At 35.9% G+C, this 15,926-nt stretch overlaps 1 protein-coding gene across 5 annotated transcripts in view; it reads right to left on the reverse strand.

Annotated features, from left to right (window-relative positions):
* Positions 1-7,196: 7,196 nt before the first annotated feature.
* NLGN1 (neuroligin 1) overlaps positions 7,197-15,926 on the reverse strand; it is a 482,423-nt gene continuing 473,693 nt past the window's right edge. For all 5 annotated transcript variants that reach the window (XM_065674563.1, XM_065674562.1, XM_065674564.1 and 2 more), the window contains 2 exons: positions 12,384-13,173; positions 7,197-11,397 (listed from right to left, as the gene is read on the reverse strand). In XM_065674563.1, the coding sequence (XP_065530635.1) occupies positions 10,575-11,397; positions 12,384-13,173 (1,613 nt within the window). In that variant the 3' untranslated portion in view covers positions 7,197-10,574. The remainder of the gene's footprint in view (positions 11,398-12,383; positions 13,174-15,926) is intronic.

A 15,926-nucleotide genomic window follows, 5' to 3' on the forward strand; every position in this document is an offset into this window, starting at 1 on the left:
TTATTTCAATTAAATGTTGCACTAAAGCATGTTTCTAGAAATACTGTGGTCTTAATAGCTTGTCAAGTAGATGCCAGAGACCACACTGAAGTCTAAAAATACTCCTTAAGCACTTCAAATGCTTGACATTGATGGGTCTATTGTCAATCTTCAAGCCCCACACAGGTTAAAATAGTGCAGTTCACTGTGACATTGTAACTAAAGGCTGCTAACTGAACAAAATAATTTCTTATGCTTCTTACAACTAACTACCCTTTTGCTTTTGGGCAGTTTTTGAAAAATACGATTCTCATCCTTTTCACATGTGAACTCTTGCTGTTCCTACAATCTCTTATAGTCCTTAGACAAAGGTTTGAAGCCTACAAATGCACCCAAAACTCGAAGGATTGTAGTCTGACTACATAAAAAAATTACTCCACCTCACCAGAACAGGCAGCTAGTCTTTTTTTTTTTTTTTTGTTAAATACAGCTGCTGTATGTTACGTGTATCTAAACCCATACTAACTTGAGAAGAATCAGCCTACTTGATTAAAGAAGCTCAAACTGGCAAAAGACAGCAGTCTTGCCAAATGCTACAAGAAGCCTCTGTTTCCACTGGTGAGCCAGACTGCTTAGTAGTGGTTTAATCCCCAGATTTCACTCTTCTGGGCTGATCTTTTTCCTTCAGCAATTCTTCCCTGCTTTCTGTCCCCTACAGAATTTCTCTATTCTGCATTTCCACTTTGCCAACTCACTACTAACAAAGCTTATCCCCCATGCATGAAATAAAATAATGTTGTGGAACTAGCAATTATTGTAAACTGTATAGCTGTGCCTTATCTATAAAGAACCTTGGAGCTTTTTAGAGAGATGGGAGAAATAAGAAGAAAACCTTCAGCCCATCTTGCCATCCCAAAGCAGAATCCATTGTGAAATGCATTCTGTAATACAGAAAATATATGGAACCTACTCCAGTTGTATCTATGCTTACCACTGGAAAGTAGCTACACTGTGAAGCTTTTAAAGTGAGGATTTTTCATTACTTCATACTGCCTCAGAGTATTTGCTATTTAATTCTTATCACTGCTGGTCTTATTCCCTTAGCCAAAGGCACTATGGTAATAAAATAAACAATAGGTGTGAAAAGCAATCATTCTGCTCTGTGCAACTAAAACCAAAATTAATTATCAATAGTGTACACATACAAAAATAAATACCTCATAAAAATGTTTCAAGCTTTCAAAGTTCGTTAAGTTTGTCTGGAGGACAGAAAGGACAGCATTTTTTTGTCACCTACTTCTGATTCACTCTCAGTCAACAGGGAAAACCATATACTAGGAAACTGTGATTTATTCAGTACTAAGATTCCCCTTCTTAGTAACTTCAGATGAGATCTAGTCAGCTTCCTTATGCTAGGCAACTAATACTGGTAGCTAAACTTAGGAAGAATTTCACCCTGATAAACTTCTACATCCATCCAGAGATCTACAGCAAAACCACCTCCCACAATCACATCCAAACTGTCAAGCTCTCTTTTTGCTCTTTTAAGAAGGCAGGCAAATGGCTGTTTCAAGTAGAAGATTCTAGTACTGTTTCAACAGTAGAAGATTGGGTTTAATGCTTCACATCTGTAATTTGTTCCCTTCTGCTTTGGAAGGCATTCATCCTTCTCAGGTGTAGCCAATAGAAATTCTGCTGTTTACTGCAGTAGGATCAGCAGGAGCTCAGCTCTGTGGAACAGCTGTGACATAGATGAAGACACCATGACAAAGCCTACTTCAGAACAAAGGCCTTAGTGTCTGTGCAGCCTGGAGAAATATGTCAACGCTTTCCTGAAGTGTGGCCATCAACTAGAAACTATTCATAGCCTTTTGAAGCTTTTTAGTCTAGCAAGAAGCAGAGTTTACAAGTCACTTTATTTCTGGAAGCACATGCTTGCTTTAGCTTGAGGTCAGCTTTTGTCAGGTTTGTATCTCCAGCATCTTTCAAAGGGAAAAATTACAGTCTAGCATGTGTGTAAGGGTAATTCAGTGATGGCTGTGAGCTTCTGGGTACATGCCTGTCATTATTGACTGAGCAGGTTTTTGTACCTGTCCACCAGCAACTGGGCTTGGCCATGCTAGATGCTAGAGATACTAGAGTAGATGAATTTCCATTCCTCTGTGGCTGGGATTTCTTAAGTTAATAGAAGAGTTCAGTTTTCAGAGCTCTTCTGAACCCAAACACTACTTTCTGATAAAAGATTGATAAAAATAAGTGAGGAAAACAGAGATTTAAGTTATTTCAAATATTTGTATCTGTGTGAGAAAGGAGTAATGATGTGAGAGGGCATGAAGAAGAATAAAATTGTGCTTATCACAGAAAGCATTAAAAAAAACTTAAAAGGGAGTAAGAAAAAAATCGTAAATCATAAATGAAGGATTGGGATAACATAATTTTGGAGTAAATGATTAATGAATTATAACAAATTGCACCTAACAGTAGCCCATACCGAAGTAACTCAATAAAAACAGTTTCTAGTTTTAAAATAAAAACCCTGAATTGAATTGTAGAATGAAACCAGGAGAAGCATGGGACAAAGAGGAACTCACACGAGGTATCACAACACAGTCCAAATTCTAGTTACCAAGTAGCCCTCTTAGATTGAAGGTAAACTGTATTGTTGAAAAAGGATTATATGGGGTTTTTTTAGACAAAGTTAATAGAATCTCAAATATACAAACATTGTCAATATTTTTTTAAATTTAACAATATATATATTCCTTCTTCTGTCAAACATAGAAGAATTTGCAAGTATTTTCATACTTCCTTGATGTGTTTCAGAGCTGCAGTTGGGCGTGTTTTTCTGGAGAAGTCTCCTTGCGTTAACTTAACCCTGCCCTTTCCTCCTGCATAAGGAAAAAGGAAAATTCCAAACACAGCTCCTGCCTGGAGCAATCAAGGTTGTATCCTTTCCTGGGTTCTGGTTAGCCTTCAGAGAATCAAGATACCCAAATATGCCTACAGGAAAAAAAAAAGAAAAAACCAAAACCAAAAACCAAACCAACCAACCAAAAACCCCCAACAAACCAAACCCCCAAACCCAGCTTTCTGTTTTAATTCTATTACATTTTCTGATCATGGACACCGAAGTCATAATTCCTGAGAAGAAATCAATGTTTTTTGTTTTCATCTTCTGTAAAGATTGTAGGACACTTACTGCAGTTACTGGCTGGTGAGAGAAAAACATATTGATAATATATTGATGAATGCTAAAGAAAAAAAAATCATATGGATTAACCTGGGAATCTCTGCTAGCTGGCCAATAGTAATTGAGTTTGGATGTTACTTACCTTTTTTAATGAAGGTCCGTGTTTCCAGTTTCATGAAGTTGTTCTAGACTTACCTGTATGCAAATGAGAGCAAAATTTATTCATCTGTGTAGACAAATTTCACATAGGAATAACCTTGTGAAAAGCAGAGAAACAACACTGTACAATCATGCCTTTATAATCAATCGGTAAAACATGTCATGACTTACTCTGAAAATGTATGTTGTGACAAATGAACGACATATTATTTTTAGATCCTTTCATATAGACTTTGTTGCTTTAAATTGCTGCCAAAGTTGTTTCTACAGGTGGATAGATTAAATAGGTATGTTGTACATGTCACTCTCCCAAACTGCCTCTTGCCAGAGGGTTCTATGTCCCCTTCCTTCCCCCACCTATTTTATGTGGCCACTGGCTGTGGCCTATGACTGCTTTGCAATCACAACTTTTCTTTTTCTGTTCTTCACACCCATCCATGAGGTACAATCACCCTCCAGCCCAGAGCCACTTGGCCGTGCTGATCCAGTGCTGAGCCCAAGCTCACAAGGCCTGCTGAAAAATAAGGTGTATTAGTTGATTTTTGCAGTTATCACAGTGATGTGTCTTTTTGGGAAGGACCTACCTATATTCAGCCACCAAGCATGAATACCTTAACATGCTTCTCTTTGCAGAAGTACAGATGGATAAATAACTCAAGAAAGCCTGGAAACATTTGAAAGCTCTCTGAAGCCATGGTCATAGCTATTCAACTTTTATATGGACCTCACAAGGGTTCGTACAGATACCTGAACTGATGAACTGATCCTGTTTTCAGTAAAGTCAACAGCAAAATTCTCATTAACTTCCACAGCAACTGAATAAAATCACTAGGTGCAAAACTTATTTATTTATTTTAAATTATGCAGTTAAAGTGGTGTCAGCTCACACAGTCTTTCACAAACCTTTTGTTAATTGAGCTCTAGTATTTCACCTCTGGTTGCCAGTACAACCAACTTCTGTTTGACAAAAAAGTTACTGGCTCTTACAGCTGTAAAGCAGAAAACCTGAACACCAACTGCCCAACTCTATAGGCTTAAAACCTCCCCATTAATTTATTTTAATGGCTTCAATCTAAAGCTAAGCTCATAAACACTGAGTGCCTGGCACTTCTGAGAGGAAAAAGGGAAAAATCATATGACAGGGGAAATCCAGCTATTTCTGTCCTGAATGTACAGCAAACTTGTGTCTCAGTTGTACGTCTTCCCTTCCAGAATGGAGCAGAGCAGAGCAGGCTTACCACTGCTGTACAGCATGATTGTGCCTTTGATGTACTGGTCAACATAAAGGATCAGACAGAACTGAATGTTCCTTGTTGAAAAGATTTTAGCATAAAACTTAGCTTTATGTTAAAATTGCAAACTGTAGTACAAACTTTTTCTTTGCATCAGTGTAATTTCCAGGGATTTTTTGTTGTTGTAGTTGATTTTTTTGTTGTTGTTGTTTGGGGTTTTTTTTTTCAATATATAGAAGGCACTTTTCTTCTGAATTTTGGACTTATGTAGAAATAACACTATATTTTAAAGCACATTTTCATGCCTAATAGTGCTCATAAATCAGGTAGTTGTAATAATTTCTGTGGGGGGGTCACGAGGGTGATCAGGGGACTGGAGCACCTCCTGTATGAAGATAGGCTGAGAAAGTTGGGGCTGTTCAGCCTGGAGAAGAGAAGGCTGCATGGAGACCTCATAGCAGCCTTCCAGTATCTGAAGGGGGCCTATAGGGATGCTGGGGAGGGACTGTTCATTAGGGACTGTAGTGACAGGACAAGGGGTAACGGGTTAAAACTTAAACAGGGGAAGTTTAGATTGGATATAAGGAAGAAGTTCTTTACTGTTAGGGTGGTGAGGCACTGGAATGGGCTGCCCAGGGAAGTTGTGAATGCTCCATCCCTGGTGGTGTTCAAGGCCAGGTTGGATGAAGCCTTGGGTGGGATGGTTTAGTGTGAGGTGTCCCTGCCCATGGCAGGGGGGTTGGAACTAGATGATCTTAAAGTCCTTTCTAACCCTAACTATTCTGATTCTATGATGCTATGTGTGTGAGATGATACGCAAAATTGGACAGTGAGATGAGCCATGATGAACATTAAAGGTCCGTAAGCTGATCGATAGCTGGTGTAAATTGTAAGGGCTTCATTGATTTCAATGGTCCTATGATACTAATTCAGCTGGTGTTAAGAAAAATGTCATGAGCTCAGCATCTGGTCAGTAACAGTGAAGAATGCAGAATGAGGTACAGGTGTTACCTCCACACCGAGTACTTACATCTACCATTGAACTGACTGTGCATGGTGCGGAAAGGTTTATTGGTGCTTTTAGAAATGTCTACTTGCTGGAGCAGTGCATGTGAGTATGCACGTGGAGAGAAAAATGCATGTGTATATATATATACAGAAGAAGGCAGTTTCTGTGACAAATAAATACTTAACATGGCTTATACTGCTGTGATAGTAATTTTTTCTTAAAAAAAAACAACCCCCGATATTTCAAGGTACTCTATGAAAATTATGTTTCCAAATTTGTTGCACTTGTATGAGGTTTTTCATTTGTCCCAGTAGCAAGGGAAACTGAACTCAGAACAGGCTTTAACCCACACAACTTAACATATAACACTTAAATTCCTCTTAGAAACTAAAGCTTATTACAGAAATGATAGTTTCTCATGTATCTAAATTACTGAGAACTGTAATATCAACAAAAAGCAATGAAGCCAGGTTACACATAAAAATCTGCACATCCTAGGTGATTCTCAATTTTTTTTTGCAAAATATTTTCCACCAGATAAAGTTCATTACCTTGTTCTAACCATTTCCCATTTCATGAAGTTTTCACTGAATCTGTAAATAAAAAATTAATTATATAATAGCATTAACAGAGCCTAATAGAAAAGGGACTTTGCAAATGGCCAGTGATTAACTGCTGCACAGTTCTCTTGAATGTCTTATGAAATGCCACTTATTTCTAGTCTGCATACAAACGTATTGATGTGCCAGAAATAAGACAAATTAGAATGTTTGGAGTAAAAGCCAGTTTGCTATTTTCAAATTGTTCATATTTAGCTGGACACCTGAGAAGGGCATCTAAATCTTATTGTATTCTTATTTCAAATAGAAAAAGAGATTTTAATGATATTTGGAAAAATTCCCTTAGCTTACAGACTGAAAATAATGCAGAACTGCTGCAACAGATATTTTGACAAGAGCTCTGAATGAAGAATAACAAAACCTCTGTAGGGAGTTTCTCATTAACCTAATTTATTTGGGAGCACATTTTCTCAAAAATAATTAAATTATCTAATGTTTGCTTACATTAAAAAGTGATCATTTGTAATAGTTCATTACTAGAAAAAAGAGGGAAAAAGGCCAATATTTTAAACTAACACCACAGGAAAAAAAAACAAGCAACAACTTACAAACATCAAAGGAATGCCATGATGTTTGTCAGCTTTCTATAAAGTCAACTGTTTCATCTCTAGCAAAGTTGGCAACAGAAATTCCAGCATTTTCTGTGCAGTGGTGTCTTTAAAAATGTAACATTTATTTGTTAGATCTTTATTCATCTGTTTTTCAGGGTGCTTCAATAACCAAAATATCCAATTATTAAAGTCTTGTGACACAGGAATCCATGTTTAATACAGACAAGGAAAAATATAACTCTATTTTCTTATGGACCACTGTGTTCCGGTAGTTCACAGAATCATAGAATAGTTAGGGTTGGAAAGGACCTCAAGATCACCTAGTTCCAACCCTCCTGCCATGGGGGGGGGGGGGGCATGACTTTCAAGTCTTTGGTGGATGGAGAATACCAGGTATAGCCAACTGAAATACCATCGAGCAAAATGTGTTTTTATCTGCTTTATTTCTCCTAGAAATGTCAGCACAGCACATTATATTGCCTGTAATTTTAATAGCTAAATGAGACAATGATTCCATTGTTATTTTTTTTCTCAAAATGGTAGAATACATTTTCTTAAAAAGGTCTGCAAACATATTTACAAAAGTGTGAAAGCAATAAATGCAGGCTTTTTATATTTTTACTGAACTTACAAAGACTGACTGGTTTCCTAATTTTATTGGAAATCTGGTCCAAGGATGATACAAGAAATTAAATATCACACTCAGTTTTGCTTTCCTATAGGCTACTGTGGAAAATAAATCAAACAGTAAGTATTTTTAAAAGAACAAACTGATATTCAATGAAGCATAATAAAGATATTCCAAACCCATTTCCTATATTTTAGTTTTGTTTCAGCTTTAAAACATCTCTTACTCTTTCTTAATGCTATAGCAAAATGTGGGATACCATCTTGCTTTCGGAAAGCCAGCTGCTGTAATGTAATTATAAAGTAGCCACTAAAATATCATTCACAGTATCTGTATCACAGGAATGGCCCTTTTTTTTTTTTTTTTCCAAACAGGCATGATTCAATTTGTGTTCCTGCCTCCATCTTTCACATTTTAAATACTGTTGGCTGACAGAAATAAAGTGTAGTGTCATGCTTGGTTTACCTAAATCATTTATTTTGTAACTAATAAAAATAAACAATTACCAGATACTGTATATATAGAGATATATAGATATATGGCCACAATAAACTATAGTAAAGAGTTATTTTGGTTTTGATAAAGTTAAGAAAAGCACATAAAATCATATTTCATGAATATCATGTTTTATGGCCATCAGTATTTTTGTGTGTTTTTTGTTTTGTTTCATCAACATAGTAAAATACACTCTTCCTATTAAACAATAATTATCAGATGGCAGACAATTTTTTTTATTGGTTTACATTGGCAGGTCACAGTCTAAAAGCACAACCACATCAGGCAGAAATTGCACATAGACCATCCTGGATTTTGAAGACTACTTTTATGCTTCTACCAAAAGACCTTAATTTAAAACTGGGGACTGTAATAAGCACTAATGAAATACATTGATTCTTTGTTTTGGTTTGGTCTTTTTTTAATAGCTAAATAAAATAACTGAAATTGTAGTACTTCATTTTCCTTTCAGCTTCAATTTTAACATCTGTGCTTGAAGTTAGCAAACATGCTTTGAACCTCCTAGCAATTGTTTATGAAATTTCAGTCACCCAAATAAAACCCAGGTGATTCTTTTGCCCATCATGGAATACTGCAGATTTATTTCAATTAGGCCTGTTCCTTGGATTATTTTTGGTGTTGGTATTTGTGTTTTTAACTCATTCTTGAGAACTAGGGGAGACGTGTAATACTATTACATCATACAGTCACAATGTCAGTACTTCTGTAAGAAATTATCATAGCTGGGACTGGCCCATAAATATGCAGTTGTATTAATTGTAGAAAGCATGTTTATGTCTTCAAAAACCAGACTGGTCTTAAGATATTACTCTTTATTTGAGACAGTTACCATTACTTCATTAAAAAATGACAAAACAGCAATAAACATTTTAGCTCTTTAATGAGCAAAGATCAGGTCTCTTAGCATTGGAATAATATTCGTTATCCAGATTATCTTTATTTCACTCAGTGACCAGTAATATGGCCAAGAAGTACAAAGTAATTTTCCATCAAGTAGTATACAATTTTCATGTGTAATAAGCTTTCATTCTTGAAAAAGAGTAACTGAAAAGAAATGTTTCTGTTACTGCAGTTAGTTTGTCAGAGAAAGTTCTTCGCATTATCTTACAAACTATCAAAATTGCTAGTAATTTGAAAAAATGTAAAAAAAAATCACATAACTTTAGTCTAATAGAAATATAGTACAGATAAGAGAGAAAGTATTTATCAGGGATGTGCTCTTAAGTCCATCTCAATTATTTCTTTTATATAAATGTACATCTGATTACATATACAAACATTTTGAAAGGACCATGATATATAATTACTGGAAAGCAACAGGGGAATGAAAAATTTCTTGTTATTTTAGAACATTCATTTCAAATCACACAAACATATGTAGTATTCAGATTTTAAAATTTCAAGTTGTTGTCTCTCTCCCCATTCTTACATATACTGTTTTTCTACACTGTTGCCATCTGGTCTAGAGAATTCATTTGAATGGCAAAGCTAATGTATAGCAATTAAAGTATTGCAAGTAAACCTTATAACATGCAACATGAGTTTAAACAATAAGCTGAAAGGTCTAATCAAAGTGGTAACACTGGGGCACTTCTGTATTGCAAAATATCATTGCAATTAAATTTTTGGACACACTTCAACAATTTGAACTAAATATATTGTAATTAAATCACAGCAAATCATAAATCCTTCATCAAAGGATATTCCATGAAAATTATAGTTATGTTAAAGTTAGGAATTATTTAGATGGAAAAGAAAAAGAACATAAATAATAGAGACTTCTTTTTTGTCTGGGATTCCTATCAGTGAGGGTTCACCACTGTATATCTAAAATGCTATATATACCTTGAAGAACTGTTGCAATTCCTTCTATTTCTGAAGCTACCATGAAATATTTTACTGTAATTACTTTTGCCCCTTTAAAAAACTTCTTTAGGTTATTCCAATTGATGAAGAAAGCTTCTATTAAAAACTCCAATGGGATGAGAAGAATTTTAATTACGGCTTAATCAGCAGCACAGCCACCAAGCATATAAATTATCATGCACATCGTGCTAAAAATATCCAGTTTCCTTTATTCCCACAACTTTTATACTGACAGCACTTATGTGATAATGTTGTACCTGCCAGGCTGTAAAACTTCTTAGACTGGCAGATTTCAGCATGAGCCCCTTTCTAAGGCCTTAACAGCATTGGTGCTTTGTGTACTTATTCAAATATGTAAATATGGTCTACACAAGAAAACAGGTCCAAATAAAAATTGGTGAAAATTATCTGACATTCCATTAGTGTGTCCCTTGTGCATATTTATAGATTTTTAAAATTTTCAGTCATAGTTCTTTCCTGTTTGTGTTGCACATGCCTAATTCCATTATGTAACTTAAATCTTCAAAAAATTAATACTTGAATGTGAATGAAAATATCATTCAGGACAACTGCTTCAAGCAATTGCAAACAGTTGTTTGGGTTTTTTTTTTTTTTTTGTTATTTTGTTTTCTTTCTTTCTTAAGTTCATTTGTTATATGTACAATTCACTTTTGCAAAACCCCAAAAGTTCTTGATATGTATATTCACATATTATTCCTCCATATTTAAATAGTAAGAGTCTTGTAGGTTGAAAGCCAAGTAATCTTCAGTTATATCACCTACTGTAATCCATCAAAAAATAAAGTTTGTTTCGTCTTGTCTGGCTATACCCTGGTTGTTGAGTGTGAATGGGGGTGGGGATGAGGATGGGGCAGAGTATTGTTCTGTCCTCCAGTAAATGTATTGAATGTGTGTAGGGGTTGAATCCCTGGTATAGTGTTGGGGATCATTGTGATGGTGTTAGGTGTCATTAAGGGAATATCATCAGGAGACCTTCTCATAGCTAGCGTGTAGTCTGGGGGACAGGCGGTCCTAAGAACCACCTCGTGTGGATGGATGGACTCACATTCATGATCCAAGTCAGTGTGCTTCATTTGGAGGGACATTATCTCCTCTTCTTGTGCATGGGTAAGATCATTGGTAGTAGAACGTTGTGGGCTACATCGCCTATGAACATCATGTCTCCGCTTGTCTTTTTTGTAGTACAATGCTGCAAAGGCCAAAATGTTCAGGAACAGCAAAGATGCACCAACTGCAATAGTAACACTCAATTCTGTTGAATAGTCCCTTTGATCCACTGAAAATGGGCTTGGTTGTTGTTTGGGATCATCTTGTTTGGCTGTAGGGAAGGCTGAAGTAACAGAAACAGAATTTTTCCTTGTTGGTCTGAAAGTATTATCTGTTGACGGCACTTTAGTTGTGGTAGAGGTATACTGTGAAATGTCATTAAGATTGTGCAGATGAGGTACCAGTTCCAACCAAAGGTTCACTTTGTTGGCCCTATAATGTTCTTTAACTCTTGGCTTTAATCCAATGTGAAGATACAGTTGGTCTTTCTGAGAATATCTGGTCCATGCTACTTCTTCAAAACGATTTGGTTTTGTATGGATGAATTTTGTATCCTGGGGTACTGGTTGATTTGGGTCACTAAAAAAAAATAAAAAAAAAAAAATCTCCAATGTTACAAAGTATTTCAAAAGGAATTATAAAATTAACATAATTAAGATTTCATACTTAACGTTTAAGTCTGCCTTTGGACAGAGCAGAATGCTATTTCCTAAAATTAGAGGCCTTAATAATCTTGATTAGAAACACATTATGCAAATGAACCCTTCTTTTACATAGACTTCAGAGACTTCCCTAGTTCTCCAAAAGGCTGGTATCTCTCACCCTGAATGTTTTTTGCTGCTGAGGACAGATTGCCAGTAATGTGGTAATGTGGACAAATGACTGGGAGACCAGCATGAGAGTACATTAAGCTTTGCTTTTCTATTTTAGCAACATGAAGCTCAGTATTTCAGTTAACATGAGGTATCTGTGGCCATGAGGTGAAAGACCATGGCAGGGCATAGCTCAGCATAATACAAAGTGACTTAGAACTCTAACAGCTGAAGGTAGGAAAGTGTTTTGAAGCACCAGTGAAAGAAGAATTAACGAAAATGACAGAAATTTGCAAGTTTAAAGTCACATCTTTTATGGTCAGAATTGTCAATTTAAACAACAAAACATTATTAAAATAAGCTGTAATATATTTGATGCTATATTTATGTAATTTTCTGTCTCATGGAATGAAAATATTATCAGTGCAGGGATAAAACAGTTACTAATGTAACCATTTTTAACTATACATGTTACATGCTTAGTTTTGGGCTGTTCTGGGGGCACCTTTATTTTTTTTTGTGTACAAAGTATTTTTTTTAACACAGAGAATGTTCTCAAAGTTATTTTTCCCTCTTTTTGCTAGAATGTGTATGTGAGCTGAATGACATTACAATAAACGTAAATATCCAACCCAATTCTTGGTCTCTTATTCATCCTGCAAGTACAGAGGCATTCTCAAGGGAGATAACCAAGTAAAAGCACTGCATCTTTATATCCTGAGTATACAAGACTATTCATTATCTGGTACTCACCCAGTTTTTGCAAAGTTTGTCCAATATGTCATCACCACTGCACTTAGCATGACATCATTTTTGGAGAAATTACAAGGAAATAATTCAGTAGGACCAATCATGGGGATTCCTAGTACGTAAGGAACCTCATCTCCATGGGCTGCATCTGCCCATGCAGGTACCTGATCTGTCTGGCAATGATGGTAGAAGGCATAGAAATATGTAGGCGATCCAAAATTTGAGTGAAGATCTGCTGTAGCCACTGCTGGTGCAACCCACTGGTGATCAGTAAACAAAGCCAGCAGCGTTTTCCTTCTGGTCTCCGGATTGTGTCGATCTGCCCAGTCTGTGTACATAAATTTAATAGTTTCCCTCAATATATCTTTGCCTTCAGGGTATCCATATAAGTTATCGACAAAATTAGAAACAGCAAAGTCAAAATCACTAGCCGATATGCCATCTTCGCTATCCACAATATTTTCAACAAATTTTAACCCTTCTCCTTGGTTAACTCCCAACATGATGTCATAATTGAGGAATTCTCCTTGTTCCATCAATATCTGAGGATCATCTGGTATCACATCGCCATCAATTACTGGTCCAAAGGCTATATGGTATCTTGCTGGTTGAATGTCCTGGTCGACAAGTTCTCTGTAAGGCTTCTTCTGTAGACATTCTACCAATTCTACAGTGTCTGACATGTTGCAACCAACTTTTGTAGCCAACATCCTGGCATATTTTGCAGGCTGAAAACTAACTGCCCAGCTGGAGAGAGCTGTTCCACTTTGAGCTATTGCTCTCTGAAACAGTCCTGTGGGGAGAAATATTTGAAAACTACTGAAGTGACCTTGAAACAGCTACATACTTGAAAGATTCAAAGGAGCTCTTTGAAACAATAGAGAACTTTACCAGAAGAGACAGTTGAATCTTAATAGACCTTAAATACACAAGATGGTGAGATCTGACTGTCATTGTACCTACAGGCAATATATACAAAATAAATGCAGTATGTGCAGAAATTGAAGCAAATGATTCTACCTCGATGTAGTCCAGCTGAGGAACAGATATTCAAAAGAAACTCAAGAAGAAAAAGAAGTGGCATTACCTTGTGTAGGATAACACTGTTAGCTTGAAAGAAATTGCAAAAGTGAAAGCAATTTATAGGTTGGAGGAAAAGCCAACATGTTTCTGAAATGGACTGAATTTCTGGGTATTGTCCAACCAGCAGCAATATGCGCGCATACAACTGGGTGCCGAATAAAGCCAATTACTGTTTTTTTATGATTTGTTTGGGATTAAACTTGGTTTGAGAGGTACGGTGCTTTTGAATTGTATATCATAGCAATAGTTTATATTCTGGAGTAACAGATAAGAAGGTACTAGGCAGCTATTAAATTTATAAGCATCTAAGTCAAGATGCTTTCTCATAAGGTGGTTTTTTTTGCAAAGGTTTATAGTCATCACACTTACATAAAAAGGGAAATTATATATTTTATACTACTTAGCTTTGTAATTCAGAGATTTAAACATATGTTCAGATATTCATTTAGGGGAGAGAGACACAGTAAGATCTGTCACTGCCTATAAACTTGTAGCAAATCCCAGACTTCAGTGCAATTAATCTGAATTTATGCTGATTTAACTAGCACTCTGGACCAAGAATTCTATTCACAGAAATAACAAAATATGTTTAAATTGACATTTCCCTCTCCCTACTGTAAGCATTTTTGAGCGTATCACGGATGAAGGCCTCACTCTCTTTTAGTCAGTGAATCAATCCGATTTTTTTGCTTTAAACATTAATGCAATCAAAACTCCACCCTTGTCCTGGCGCTTCTTATGCTCCCTTTGTGTTGGGGCTTTGCCTTTTCCTGCTCCCTTTGGGGAGAGTAATTCCAGTTCTTAAAGAGATATTTAATCTGAACCTTGCACAAAAGAATGCTCTCTAATGTCAGAAAATCAGACTATATTCAGGTAACTGTCATCTTGCTCAATTTTTTTTTGCTTTTGCATAGAACCGCACGCAGTTCATTTCAGTAGCACATCTTTTGCAGTAATTACTGTAAAATATTTTACACTGAACCTTATCTCCTATAGCTCACTGCAGGTAATACAGAATGGTCTATAGCATAGGTAAGTTATGCTGATTTAAGATACACGGGTCAAAATTTCGTTTTACTTATGCTGATAGGCACCTGGAGTAATTCCACTGACTTTGGTGCAGTTGCTTAGGGACTGGAAACGACAGCTGGCCTCACTAATTTAATCTTGCTAAGAATGTATCTTCGGTCCAATGCTTAATGAATAAATAGCTGGATGCTCCCACTAAAGGAAGTGGCATTAAGGTGCTCAGCTTACCACAGACTTTTATTCCAGTAACGCAAAAGATAGTGTTTACTTTGATAAGTAACTTATTAGTATTGATAAAAAACTTCCATAGCCTCTAGATGAAGTCAGAGACATGCCTTTACAGCTTCTATTGTAGCACTACACCTCAGAAGTTAGTTGGAATCAGTTGCTGGCAGAAAACATTGTACAAGCTTCTGAGGATTTTTAAAATCATTATAGACTGTATTAGGTCCAAATCCAAAAGTCTTAAAATCAGATAGATGTACTGAAATATATTGAAATATGTAATCTCAAGCCTCTCCTTAAATTTATGAGAAGTCATATCCAAGATATTATTTCCTTGCAAGCTATGGGTAAAAAAAAAAAAAAAAGAAAGAACTTGAGCTATAAAGCAGGTAAAAATATATTTGCATGTTTATAAGGTCAGATACTGAGCTAGTATAAATCAGCTCAAAGTCAGTGGAATTATGCAGAGGATCCAGGCTTTGTAATAAACATAACTAAATGACAAAACCAAATTTTCACAAAGATGTATTTTATGATACTTCATAATGTTTCTTTTTTGCATATTGTGTAAATCTATTTTTATTGCTTTATTAAATATCTCTGAACAAGGACAGAAAGTGTAAGCTGCATATTAAGAAAATGCTGATATAAACACTATGGCTTGCTAAGTGCTACATAAATGTTAAATGCTGGAATAAGTAAAAATGGTCAAGTCCTCTGGCCGTAAAGTTATCATAGGAAATGAAACTCAACATCCCTCCTTCTGCTTAAGACTTCTTATGGAAATATTCCTCCTCTCAAACCATTTGGTGAAAAATGAGCAATAGTATGAAAAAATCATTTTAATTATGTCACATAATTCCTGGCAGAAATTGGTATCACACAGGATGGAGAACTACATTTTTATCTGATAATGTGTATAATTATTATAGCTTTTGGGCTTCAGACTGATGGGAAGATTTAAATGTTCAATGGACCATATTGCTTTTGACTTCTATTCAAAGCCTCACCAAAGTAAGTAATAATAATTTGCATATGTTCATCTACATTTTCAGAGCACTTTCTGAAGATGGGTGCTTTTCTGCCCACTTCCAGATGGGCACTATGAACAGCACTATCTTGAAATAGGCTGAATGCTTCCTCTCAACTACCAAGAGATCCTTTCAAAAGGAAGTAAGGAAGCAAAGAGAGCATCTGAATTTACAGCTT

The sequence above is a fragment of the Lathamus discolor genome, chromosome 3 (genome assembly GCF_037157495.1).
Source record: "Lathamus discolor isolate bLatDis1 chromosome 3, bLatDis1.hap1, whole genome shotgun sequence".
Lineage (NCBI taxonomy): Eukaryota > Metazoa > Chordata > Aves > Psittaciformes > Psittacidae > Lathamus > Lathamus discolor.